This window comes from Scyliorhinus torazame, chromosome 4 (assembly GCF_047496885.1).
Source record: "Scyliorhinus torazame isolate Kashiwa2021f chromosome 4, sScyTor2.1, whole genome shotgun sequence".
Lineage (NCBI taxonomy): Eukaryota > Metazoa > Chordata > Chondrichthyes > Carcharhiniformes > Scyliorhinidae > Scyliorhinus > Scyliorhinus torazame.
In genome coordinates this window covers 3,456,434-3,468,498 of record NC_092710.1, presented here as the reverse complement: position 1 = coordinate 3,468,498, position 12,065 = coordinate 3,456,434, and the positions used below count along the sequence as shown (strand labels likewise).

General features: G+C 52.6%; 1 protein-coding gene across 2 annotated transcripts in view; it reads left to right on the top strand.

The window, feature by feature from the left end:
- The first annotated feature begins 1,356 nt into the window (after positions 1-1,356).
- The window catches only part of clp1 (cleavage factor polyribonucleotide kinase subunit 1), a 74,239-nt gene continuing 63,530 nt past the window's right edge, over positions 1,357-12,065 (top strand). Inside the window, exons 1-2 of one of the 2 annotated variants that reach the window (XM_072498032.1) lie at positions 1,357-1,501; positions 3,099-3,723. In XM_072498032.1, the coding sequence (XP_072354133.1) occupies positions 3,121-3,723 (603 nt within the window). In that variant the 5' untranslated portion in view covers positions 1,357-1,501; positions 3,099-3,120. Of the gene's footprint in view, positions 1,540-3,098; positions 3,724-12,065 lie in introns of both variants that reach the window. The other variant, XM_072498031.1, reaches the window with a different exon arrangement.

The following is a 12,065-nucleotide window of genomic DNA, read 5'->3' as shown; positions in this document are numbered from 1 at the left end:
CGTTTGAGTCCTGTTGGCTGATTTTCCCATCAGCCTCTTCCGTTCGCCATTTTAAATCGGGGTTTGGCCATTCTAATCGGGAGTCAGCCATTTTACATGGCTACAAAATAGAGAGGGGAGAGAGACAGAGACAAAAACAATAAAGACAAAGAGATAGCGATACATAGACCGGGAAGTGGGAAAAGGAGAAATACGTGGCGAGGGAGAAAAACAGGAAAAGAAAGATGGAGAGAGAGAGAAATACACGGAGAAGAGAATGTGATTATATGGAGAGAGATAGCAGGAAAACATTTCGCGGCCTCCTAATCACAAGCTATGCCTGTGGAACACCTTTTGTTGTGTGATTCATCCACTAGGGACCACTGTGCGGCTCAGTGACACAGTGGTTAGCACTGCTGCCTCACAGCGCTGGGGACCCAGATTCTATTCCCGCCTGTGCGGAGTCTGCACGCTCTCCCCGCGTCTGCGTTTCTTTCCTCCGGGTGCTCCGGTTTCCCCTCGCAGTCCAAAGATGTGCAGGTTAGGAGGACTGGCTACCATCAATGTGTGTGTGGGGGAGGAGGGGGCGTGATGGAGATGGGCCCTGGGGCAGGGGGTAGTGTTCTTTCAGAGGGTCGGTGCAGACCTGATGGGCCGATTGGCCTCCTTCTGCACTGTATGTTCTATGTTCAGTCCACTACTCTGCACATTCTTTTTTGGGCCTCCTCTGGTTCCCATCCCTCACGGTCTAAGGCTGCCATAACCTCACAGTGTGATGTGTGGGGGGGGTCAGGGATTTGGTCTGGTCAAGACTACATCTCCCATGGGGCCTGGCGAGGAGCCGCATGCGCAGTGCTGCCCCGGGATGGAGGACCGGAGGAGGAACTGCATCTCCCATGGGGCCTGGCGAGGAGCCGCATGCGCAGTGCTGCCCCGGGATGGAGGACCGGAGGAGGAACTGCATCTCCCATGGGGCCTGGCGAGGAGCCGCATGCGCAGTGCTGCCCCGGGATGGAGGACCGGAGGAGGAACTGCATCTCCCATGGGGCCTGGCGAGGAGCCGCATGCGCAGTGCTGCCCCGGGATGGAGGACCGGAGGAGGAACTGCATCTCCCATGGGGCCTGGCGAGGAGCCGCATGCGCAGTGCTGCCCCGGGGTAGAGGGCGGGAGGGGGAACTACATCTCCCATGGGGCCTGGCGAGGAGCCGCATGCGCAGTGCTGCCCCGGGCTAGAGGGCGGGAGGGGGAACTGCATCTCCCATGGGGCCTGGCGAGGAGCCGCATGCGCAGTGCTGCCCCGGGATAGAGGGCAGGAGGGGGAACTGCACCTCCCATGGGGCCTGGCGAGGAGCCGCATGCGCAGCCAGACGCCGAGGCACAAGGCCACATCCGGGTCCTCGGGCTCCGGATGGCGTCACGAGAGGTTGAAGCGTGATGCCTCTGCGTCACCCCACCCAGCTCCTCCCATTGGCCCAGCCCCGGGCTACCCACAAGGCACCGCACCTGGATACGGTTGTCAAGGCAAGTTTGGGGCAGTGGGTCAGGCCAGGTGGCTGGAGGTGAGCAGCACACGTGGGTGAGGGGGGCAGGGCAGGAACACCTGGGTGAAGGGGCAGGGCAGGAACACACCTGGGTGAAGGGGCAGGGCAGGAACACCTGGGTGAGGGGGCAGGGCAGGAACACACCTGGGTGAAGGGGCAGGGCAGGAACACACCTGGGTGAGGGGGCAGGGCAGGAACACACCTGGGTGAGGGGGCAGGGCAGGAACACACCTGGGTGAGGGGGCAGGGCAGGAACACACCTGGGTGAGGGGGCAGGGCAGGAACACCTGGGTGAGGGGGCAGGGCAGGAACACACCTGGGTGAGGGGGCAGGGCAGGAACACACCTGGGTGAGGGGGCAGGGCAGGAACACCTGGGTGAGGGGGCAGGGCAGGAACACACCTGGGTGAGGGGGCAGGGCAGGAACACACCTGGGTGAGGGGGCAGGGCAGGAACACACCTGGGTGAGGGGGCAGGGCAGGAACACACCTGGGTGAGGGGGCAGGGCAGGAACACACCTGGGTGAGGGGGCAGGGCAGGAACACACCTGGGTGAGGGGGCAGGGCAGGAACACCTGGGTGAGGGGGCAGGGCAGGAACACCTGGGTGAGGGGGCAGGGCAGGAACACACCTGGGTGAGGGGGCAGGGTTGGAACACACCTGGGTGAGGGGGCAGGGCAGGAACACACCTGGGTGAGGGGGCAGGGCTGGAACACACCTGAGTGAGGGGGCAGGGCTGGAACACCTGGGTGAGGGGGCAGGGCAGGAACACACCTGGGTGAGGGGGCAGGGCAGGAACACACCTGGGTGAAGGGGCAGGGCAGGAACACCTGGGTGAGGGCAGTGCTGGAACACACCTGGGTGAGGGGGCAGTGCTGGAACACCTGGGTGAGGGGGCAGGGCAGGAACACACCTGGGTGAGGGGGCAGGGCAGGAACACACCTGGGTGAGGGGGCAGGGCAGGAACACACCTGGGTGAGGGGGCAGGGCAGGAACACACCTGGGTGAGGGGGGCAGGGTAGGAACACACCTGGGTGAGGGGGGCAGGGCAGGAACACACCTGGGTGAGGGGGCAGGGCAGGAACACACCTGGGTGAAGGGGCAGGGCAGGAACACACCTGGGTGAGGGGGCAGGGCTGGAACACACCTGGGTGAGGGGGCAGGGCAGGAACACCTGGGTGAGGGGGCAGGGCAGGAACACACCTGGGTGAAGGGGCAGCACAGGAACACCTGGGTGAGGGGGCAGGGCAGGAACACCTGGGTGAGGGGGCAGGGCAGGAACACACCTGAGTGAGGGCAGGGCAGGAACACACCTGGGTGAGGGGGCAGGGCAGGAACACACCTGAGTGAGGGGGCAGGGCAGGAACACCTGGGTGAAGGGGAGGGCACCTTCTCTCCGTGTCTGCGTGGGTCTCACCCTCACATGTGCAGGTTAGGTGGATTGGCCGCGCTAAATTGCCCCTTAATTGGAAACAACATAATTGGGTACTCTAAATTTATATAAAAAAGAAAGAGTAGGGCCGGCGAGCTGAGGGAGTGCTGTGTATAATATCTGTCTCCTCCCTCTGCCCACGGACAGATCTCGCCGGGAGGGAACAAACATGACGGAGGAGCAGAAAGATGACCAGCCAGTCACCAAGTTCGACCTGGAGAAGGAGACGGAGCTGCGTTTCGAGGTGGAAGCCCACGAGATGGTGCAGTTGGAGCTGCTGGCGGGCATGGCCGAGATCTTTGCCACCGAGCTGACCCGCAACAAGCGCTTCACCTTCGACGGGGGCTCCAAGGTGGCCGTCTTCACCTGGCATGGCTGCTCGGTGCAGCTGCGGGGTCGCACCGAGGTGGCATACGTGTCGCGCGAGACGCCCATGCTGCTCTACCTCAACTGCCACGCCGCCCTGGAGCAGATGCGGCAGCAGGCGGAGCGCGAGGACGAGCGGGGCCCCCGCGTCATGGTGGTGGGCCCCACCGACGTGGGCAAGACCACGGTCTGCCGCCTGCTGCTGAACTACGGCGTGCGGCTGGGCCGCCGGCCCACCTTCGTGGAGCTGGACGTGGGCCAGGGCTCCATCTCCATCCCCGGCACCATGGGGGCCCTGTACATCGAGAGGCCGGCCGACGTGGAGGAGGGCTTCTCCGTTCAGGCGCCGCTCGTCTATCACTTCGGCTCCACCACGCCGGGGACTAACATCAAACTCTACAACAAGGTAAAGCAGTTCCGGAAATTGGTCATTAAAAGCTCCCAGATTCCTCCGTCACGCAGGTGGCCGAGTGGTCGGGCTAGCATTGCAGAGACCTGGGGTAATGCTCTGGGGTCCCAGGTTCGAATCCCACCGTTGAAGATGGTGAAATTTAAGTTTGACAAAAATCTGGAATTAAAAGTTGACCATGAAATTGTGGTTAAAAACTCACCTGACTCACCAATGTCCATTCGGGAGGGAATTCTGCCGTCCTTACCCGGTCTGGCTGACATGTGCCTCCAGACCCACATAGCAACTCTTAAAATGCCCTCGCACGCCACTCCGTCCACGGGCAATTGCGGAGCGGTGACTGTCGGCGATGCCCGCATCCCCTGAGTGAATGAAGATAAATAACATCCATCTTGCCGAGGAGCGCCATCTTTCCTCTTTTGCAGTCAATCTGGACAAACACAAGAATGCCAAATTTCAGACAACCGGGACAATTTATACCGCGGGAAAAGGGGGTGCTGATTGGTTGACCAATAAGCCACGCCTCATTCTTCTAAACTCCAGCGAGTGCAGGCAACTCGACTCTGATTTGCCAGAAGGCAGGAGCAGAAGTCGGCCACTCGGCCCGTCGAGTCTGCTCTGCCACTCAATGAGATCATGTCTGATCTGATGTGACAATCCTCAACTCCACTTTCCCGCTTTATCCCCATAACCCTCGACCTCCTCACTGATTAACAATCTGTCTCTCTTGGCCTTGAACATACTTAACGGCCCAGCCTCTACAGCTCTCTGCGGTGAAGAGTTCTGCTAAAGTCAATATTTTCCCGCTTCTATAGTAGAAAGATTCAACACACTCGTTAAGACAAAATAACAAAGCTTTATTTTCGAAAAGGCTGCATGCAGTACTGGCTGAAACTTGAAGTCAGAGAGCAGTCAACAAAACTGCTGAGTCTTTCGCAAGTTCCGCGCTTTCGCAGAGAATTAGCTCGATATTTATACATTATCATTATCAAGATTGCGTGACAACAGTATAGTCAGGAATTTGATGGGAAATACAAACGGAAGCATAGAACAGACCTTTTTTGGTCACATCACTCATACCATTATCTTGTCCTTGGAGGGAACATTGAAAGGTCGGAATAGAATTATTTCTTCCTGAACTTATCTTGTTTAATTCCTACAGCCCTGGGCTATGACGAGTTAGTTTTATCAGGAGTTGCCGAGGTCCGGTGTTTTGGAATGGCTCGACCTTCGCTGATCTTTTCAGACTTCCAAGTTATGTAGAGTTGGCCTTATCCGTCTTACAGTCTGAAATGGTGAGGGCAGCATTTCTTACAGGGGTCTGGTGAACTGTGAGCATTCTTTACCTGGGCCTGGGGAGCTGGAATGAGGAGTTCAGCCTTTCTTACATTGTATCAAACATTTTGTCCAGTCTTCCCATTGACCAGTTTTCCCATCATGCCATTACTTAATTCGTACCATATCACATTCCCTCCTTTTGTCATATCATGACAACTAGTTAAATAGGTATATCCATGACTCGATTGAAAATGCATTTACACAAGCAACCAAGCAATCCTATCCCGAGTAGCATTAGGAGCAGTAGAATGAAGGCCTGAAAGATCCAATCAAATAATCCGTGACCCAACCATCCTAGCCAACCCGGCGGGTCACAGTCATGAAATTCACTGCCAATCTCTTGAATTTGAGCCGCCTGTCTCTTAATATGGTCGGCCAGGTTAGTGATATTTTCAGAGCCACCTGGAATATAAGTACAGCACTCCTGACCTATGATAGCGCACGTTCCTCCCTGCGAGGCTAACGGATAATCCAAAGCCAGTCGATTTTGTAATGCCACGGTCCGGACAGCTACTAGCTCAGCTGAGACCTCGGCCAGTGCCTGTCCAATTTCCCTGGCTTCTGCTGCCGTTACGTTCGCCAGTTGTCCCAATGCTCTGGCCATGTGGATCAGTTCGTCGGATGCCTTGCCCGTTCCGTACAAGGGAAAGGCCATCATAAAGAACTGTTCCGTTTTAGAAATCCTCCTTTTGGCTCGCGAGGGGGAGTGCTTAAGGGTGGGTAGGTGACGCATTTGAGGTACGACATATCCCAAAAAGCAGGATCCTGTCCAATCAATGGGGAGCCTTGGATATGCTTTAGTGCCGCATATGAAATAGGTTCCATTATCGGCCGTAAAATCATCAGCAGATGTCATCCAGGGGATTGGGGATGTCTGTCCCCATGAAATGTTAGAGGTTATATTCCACACCCTGGACCAATCACAGTTAAACATGCCCTTGTTGGATATGCCTGGTACCAGTTCTTGCCAGTCAACTGTAAGGTTGCACCTACTTTGCCCCATTAACTTTCCTTTCCCTGATTTATTAAAACACATGGACCCTTGAACATTATGCGAGTGGACAGTGAGGGAGGGTGGAGACAAGGCATGATTATAGGTAGGTTGATACGAAGCTGAAAATTTAGTCATGTCATAGCCAGCAGATCTTCATATTTCCATATCCCCCCTATCTCCCCTGCTCCCTGTTTGATTTTGTCGTAAAATCCATTCAAACGTCTCTGCGATATGAAAGGGGAGGGATTGGAGAGGTATTCCTTCCCTCGAATGGACGGGGATGTGGGTACAAACCCAACGCTTGCTTAAGTTCAATCTTTCGGCATAAAGCTATGACATATATAAATAGGTATTGGAAGGCAGGTCCCGTTTCGGTCATTTTTTTTACTACCGAGTGGCCATTAAGGCTAAATAGTTCAGAGAGACCAAAAATTATAATGAAGATCTTCATCCTGTGTTCTCGTCTGGGTTGGAGACTATCTTCTTGCAATCGGATAGATGTATCCAATTTGAAAGTCCTTCAAGCTTGACGGAAGTCGGTGCAGTCAGCAGTACGAGGAAGGGTCCGGGCCGCTCCAGCGTTGTCCTAGTTTCTTTCTGTCCCAGTTTTTCACCAACACGTGGTCTCCGGGTTTGATCACTGGATATCGAGGGACGGCTGTCCCTGCCGTTACTGGGAGATGTGCCTGTTTTACCTGTGAGTGGGGAAACTTCAGAGAAAGTGTTAATTGCTCCAAATAGTTCTGCATTTGTTCCCCCATCACATGGAGGTCTACTCCCTCTAGGGGGTTTTCATGGGCATCCCAGGGAGTCCTCATTGGCCGACCATAGACTATCTCTGCAGCTGACAGTCCGGTCCGCGAATGGGGAGTCACTCGCATGTGAAACAGTGCCAAGGGTAATAATACCTTTAGCCAATTTAACCCAGTTTCTTCAGTTAATTTAGATAATTTTTCTTTTAAAGTCCCGTTGGCTCTTTCCACAATTCCTGCAGCCTGCGGGTGATACGCGCAGTGCAGTTGCTGTTTAACTACGAGTGCTTCGCACAATTCAGTATTGATCCGAGCCACAAAATGTGATCCATTGTCTGAGCTCACCATTTTGGGTACTCCAAAACGAGGAATGACTTCCGTTAACAACAACTTCACCACCGTATGTGCCGTACAATTAGTGGTGGGGAAAGCTTCAATCCATTTACTAAACACGTCGATTATTACTAAGCAATATTTATAGCACTGTGCTTTTGGCAATTCGATAAAATCAAGCTGTATACAGGCAAACGGGCCATCTGGCAAGGGAGTGGTTCCTGGAGGGCATTTAATGCCTTTACCCTTATTATGTTTCATGCAAATAACGCATCGGTCCAGCCGCGTTTGCGCTGCTGTATTCAAATCTGGGTGTCACCAAGTTTTCAGGAGTAGCTGTACCATTCCCTCCTTCCCAAGATGGGTACAAGTATGCAAATAATCAATAAGTACCGGCAATAAAGAATTCGGAATACAAACTTGACCAACGGGAGTAAGCCAGAGGCCTCGTGCCAGGAGTGTGAACACCCCATTGACTTCCATAGTGTGCGCTCGGAATCAGAGGCGTCCCTCTGTAGATTTTGAACTTCAGTTGTGTCTGGCATGCCCTTCGTTCCTAATGCAGGTACCTGGTTTAGAGCCTGATTAGCCCCACTGGGAACAATCAGAGAGGCTGATATAGCCGCAGCCTTAGCAGCTGAATCAGCACGGGCATTTCCTAATTGAACAGGAGTGTCCCCCTTTGTGTGCGCAGCACATTTAATAATTGCCAATTGATGGGGAAGCTGAATAGCACCGAGGAGATTTTTAACCCAAAGAGCATTTTGAATGGGAGGTGAGAAAGCCTCGCTGTTGCCAGAGGTGGGCAAAATCGTGGGTCACGCCAAAGGCATACCTAGAAACAGTGTAGACATTAGTACTTTTATCTGTGGCCAAAATACATGCTCGAGTAAGGGCAAATAGCTCGGCTTTTTGTGCAGAGACAGGGGTCTGGAAGGCTGCTGCTTCCTGCACATCAGTGTCGATTACCACGGCATATCCCGACTGTGGGATGCCAGTGAGAGAAATGGCGGAACTGCCATCAACATAAAAAATGAGATCTGGATTGTCAATAGGCCGGTCCGTTAAATCCGGGCGAGGCGCGGTAAGGAAATGATTCCGAAGCAAACAATCGTGTGGTGGGTCCGCAAGGTTATCGGGGGGCTGCTCGAGGAACACAGCAGGATTTAAGGTAGAACAGTAATGAAAAGAGAGGTAGGGGTTTTGCAATAGTGAAACCTCACAGCGGCTCAAGCGGGCTTGAGTCAGATGCTGGGTTTGCTGAGATGTTAGGAGAGCCACAATAGAGTGCGAGATATGCACTTGTACTGGCTGGTGAAGGGTCAGATTAGAAGCCGCCTGTGCTAACAAATGGACAGCCGTAAGAATTTGGGTGCAGGGAGGTAGACCGCAAGCTACAGGATCCAATTTCGTAGAATAGTCGGCGACCGGGCGACGCCGGTCACCGTGTTCTTGTGTCAGAACACCAGTGGCACATTCATCAAGAACATTAACGTACAACTGAAAGGATCTGTCATACATAGGTCGTCCTAGCGCTGGGGCGGTAGCCAGGGCGTTTTTGAGAGTAACAAAAGATTGTTTTGCTGAATCAGGAAGTTCAAACTTAAGAGGAGCATTCTGAGAGGAGTACGGAGTTAAATCTTTAGTATGGACAGTAACATTCGGAATCCATTGTCTGCAAAAGTTCACCAATACTAAAAAGGCTCGCACCTGCTTGGGCGATGTCGGAAATGGGGTCTGCAGTATAGGAGTAATGCGTTCCTGAGTAAGGGAGCGATCCGTAGCACTTATTAGGACACCCAAAAATTTGACCTGCCGTTAGCCTTTATGAACTTTAGCGGGCGGGGTCACCTATCCCCATGAATGGAGACGGAGGAGCGGGTAAACGGTGTCACGCTGGTTAGCGTTGAAGTCAGGGCTGGCAAGGAGTAAGTCATCAACATATTGGATGACGGTGGAGCCACCAGGAGTTGATAATGTCGCTAACTGGGAGTGCAATGCTTGTGAGAAAAGGGTTGGAGAATGAATGGAGCCCTGTGGGAGCCTAGTCCAGGTGTACTGGTTGCCCTTAAATGTAAAGGCAAACAAATACTGTGATTCAGGGGCGAGGGGTATCGCAAAAAAGGCATGTTGTAAATCAACAAGGGTGAAAACAGCGGTGGGACATTACTAAGGATTGTCGTCGGGTTTGGGACAATAGGATGTAAGGGTTCCACTATCTGATTAATAAGTCGCAGGTCTTGGAACAAACGCCATTCGGATGGTCTTCCTATCTTAGGAACTGGAAGAATCGGGGTGTTACAGGGCGATTGGCATGGTACCACAATTCCCTGTTGAAGGAACAATGACCGAGACTCCTTCTTCAGCCTCGGGGCCAAAGGGTACCGTGAAATCGAGGGCAAGGGCATGTCAGGTTTAACTCTAATAACAACGGGAGGGACATTAGTGAGACCAACTTCGTGTTTGGAGGCCGCCCATAAATCTGCGGGTAGTTCAGAAGTCGTTGATTGGACTGAACGATGGTGGTGCAGTGTGCCAATGAGGACAACTGGGCGTTGAAAATATTCTAAAGTGCCTGCGGGTAGGGTTTGACTTCCATTAAAGAAAGGATCAGCTTGTCCTCGCAGTGCAGCTGCCAGAAATCCCAAGGACTTGGCACTGTAGCCTTCGTTCACAGAAAGGGTCACGTGGGGTGACACAAGTGTGAGGGATCAAAATCGACCGACCACCACTGTGGAGGAGTGAAAAGGGGAACATTTCGAAGCTGGGCCTGCGGGAAAGCTGATACAGTAATGCCGTTATCAAGGCAAACAATTTCCCCCTGCAAGGGACACAGCAAGTCACGTCCGGCCAGGTTGACACCGAGGACGCGGGTAACCGTGAAAGGGATGCAACATTCCCGGCCCTCAAATTGAACAGAGAGCGGCTTCGTAAGCGGATAAACAGCACCTTCCCCCATGAACCAGCAAGTCCCACATGCTTATCAGAAAGGGGGAAGCCATGTTTCTGAATTAATGTCCAGTCTAGCGTAGAATGAGTCTCGCCGGTGTCAATCAGGAAGGGGATAGGCACGCCCTCTATGTAAATCGTAGCGGTGGGCTCGTCAGAGTGGTCTGTTGAGAGGACTGGAAAGTTCGATCGGGCTAGTCAGTAGGGTTCGAGGTAGTGAAGGGTGTCTGCCGACGGGGTTGAAATCTACCTTGTCGTCGGGGTGCTGGACAATCCCTAGCGTAGTGGCCTGTACGTTGACAGTTGAAGCAAGTGACATTATATTTGGCAGAAGGACGCCGCGGAGGAGCGCTGTCGAAATCCTCCATATGCGGAGTGTGGGCGGCAACCAAATTCAGGAGGGTCCGTGCAACCTGGGCGATAGTGACGTGAATCTGTCTGAGAGTTCTGACCTTTAGGAGCTCTTCTTTGAGAGGGACGTTGGACGAATTCGGATTTAATTTTGGGCAGTGTCTTTGTAACAGGTCTCACGGTGGCGGCCACTGCTCCATTAATAAGACACAGCGTGTTTCATTTGAGGTTTAGAATTGTCAGACCAGTCCATGTTATTAGTTTCAATACTGGATGCTACGCGATCAGGCAATACCTGCATTAGCAGTGCAATAAATTGGGGAGACTGTGTGCCTGCATTGAAAGCAATGTCCCCGGAGTAAAGAGTGTACACGCCACAAAAGTGGTCAAAAAATTCTGGACCATCTTCCTTAGAAGTGGGGGTACATTCAAGGAGTTTGGCGATGTCAGCGTGTTTACGGAGAGCCCGTTTTAGGGCGGGGACCATTAAAGTACGCTGATCGTCCTCCGTTTGGTGAGCGACGCTGAAGGCCGTCCACGTGTCCCCATGAAGTCCTAATTCATTTTTCCATCTTTCCCCTAATTCTGGGGGAAGGGATGAATAAATCAGAGAATATTGATCATGTGCGGTAGCACCTTACATGGTCGCAGTTCTCCTCAAAAACTCAGTGAACCCCTCTGGGTCCTCTTTGCAGGAGGGACATTGGGCCATGATCAAACATAGCTCATGGGGTTTAAAAGCCTGCCACACCTCAATGAATGGGTCGTCATTATCACCAGCATTAATAACACTCCTAATGGGATAATTTGCAGGGAGGAGGTGGTGGCGGAAAAGTTTCCTCCTCCTTAGGTTGGAGTGATAAATCAAGAAAAGCCTCATTAACAGAGGTGAAGGGTTGTTCCATATTAACGGCTTGCGTATGTGACCGAGTGCGTGTTGCTATGGGGGATGCGTCAGCAGGAGTTTCATTGGAAGTGGGACCATAAGGGGGAGTCTGGACTTGGGACGGTGTAATTGTAGGATCGGGGAGTGCAGGATGAGGGTGGGGTCCAGGGGTCAAATCCTCCTCCTCCGTATCGCCTGAATAGGGAAACATCGGCATTCCAGAGCAACTGGGAGGATCCTCCTTTCGTTTAATTTGATGTGCTAGCCCTCCCTGCCTATTGGTTGGAGATTTTTTATTTTCACCTTGTTGTTTATGCTTTCTATCCCAAAGTTCACATTCCAATTTTAAAGTCTCCCAATTTTTTGCTTTACCATCCACACAATCATCAATCCCTTTTCTACGGGCGTTATCTCTCCAACTCATTAATAGTGATTGTTCGTGGCGTTTAGTGGACTGTTACTTCCACTGTGAAATTAAAGATTTCCATTTGAAGTTTCCGTTTTTCTGCCAAATGATTTTCTCAGCCGAAATGCAATTATCGTAGTTCCAAGTGCCCCCTAGTGGCCAAATATCATTACCCAATTTATTGTTCAGCGCTGCAGATAATCTCCGGAAATTACGTTCTTGAGAAGGGTTTTCGGAACACATAAAAAATAGAGGGGAATTGCCCCCGGTTTTGTCTAAACTCTGTCCCATAATGTCAATAAAATGTGCCCCGGCAACAAACAATGATCA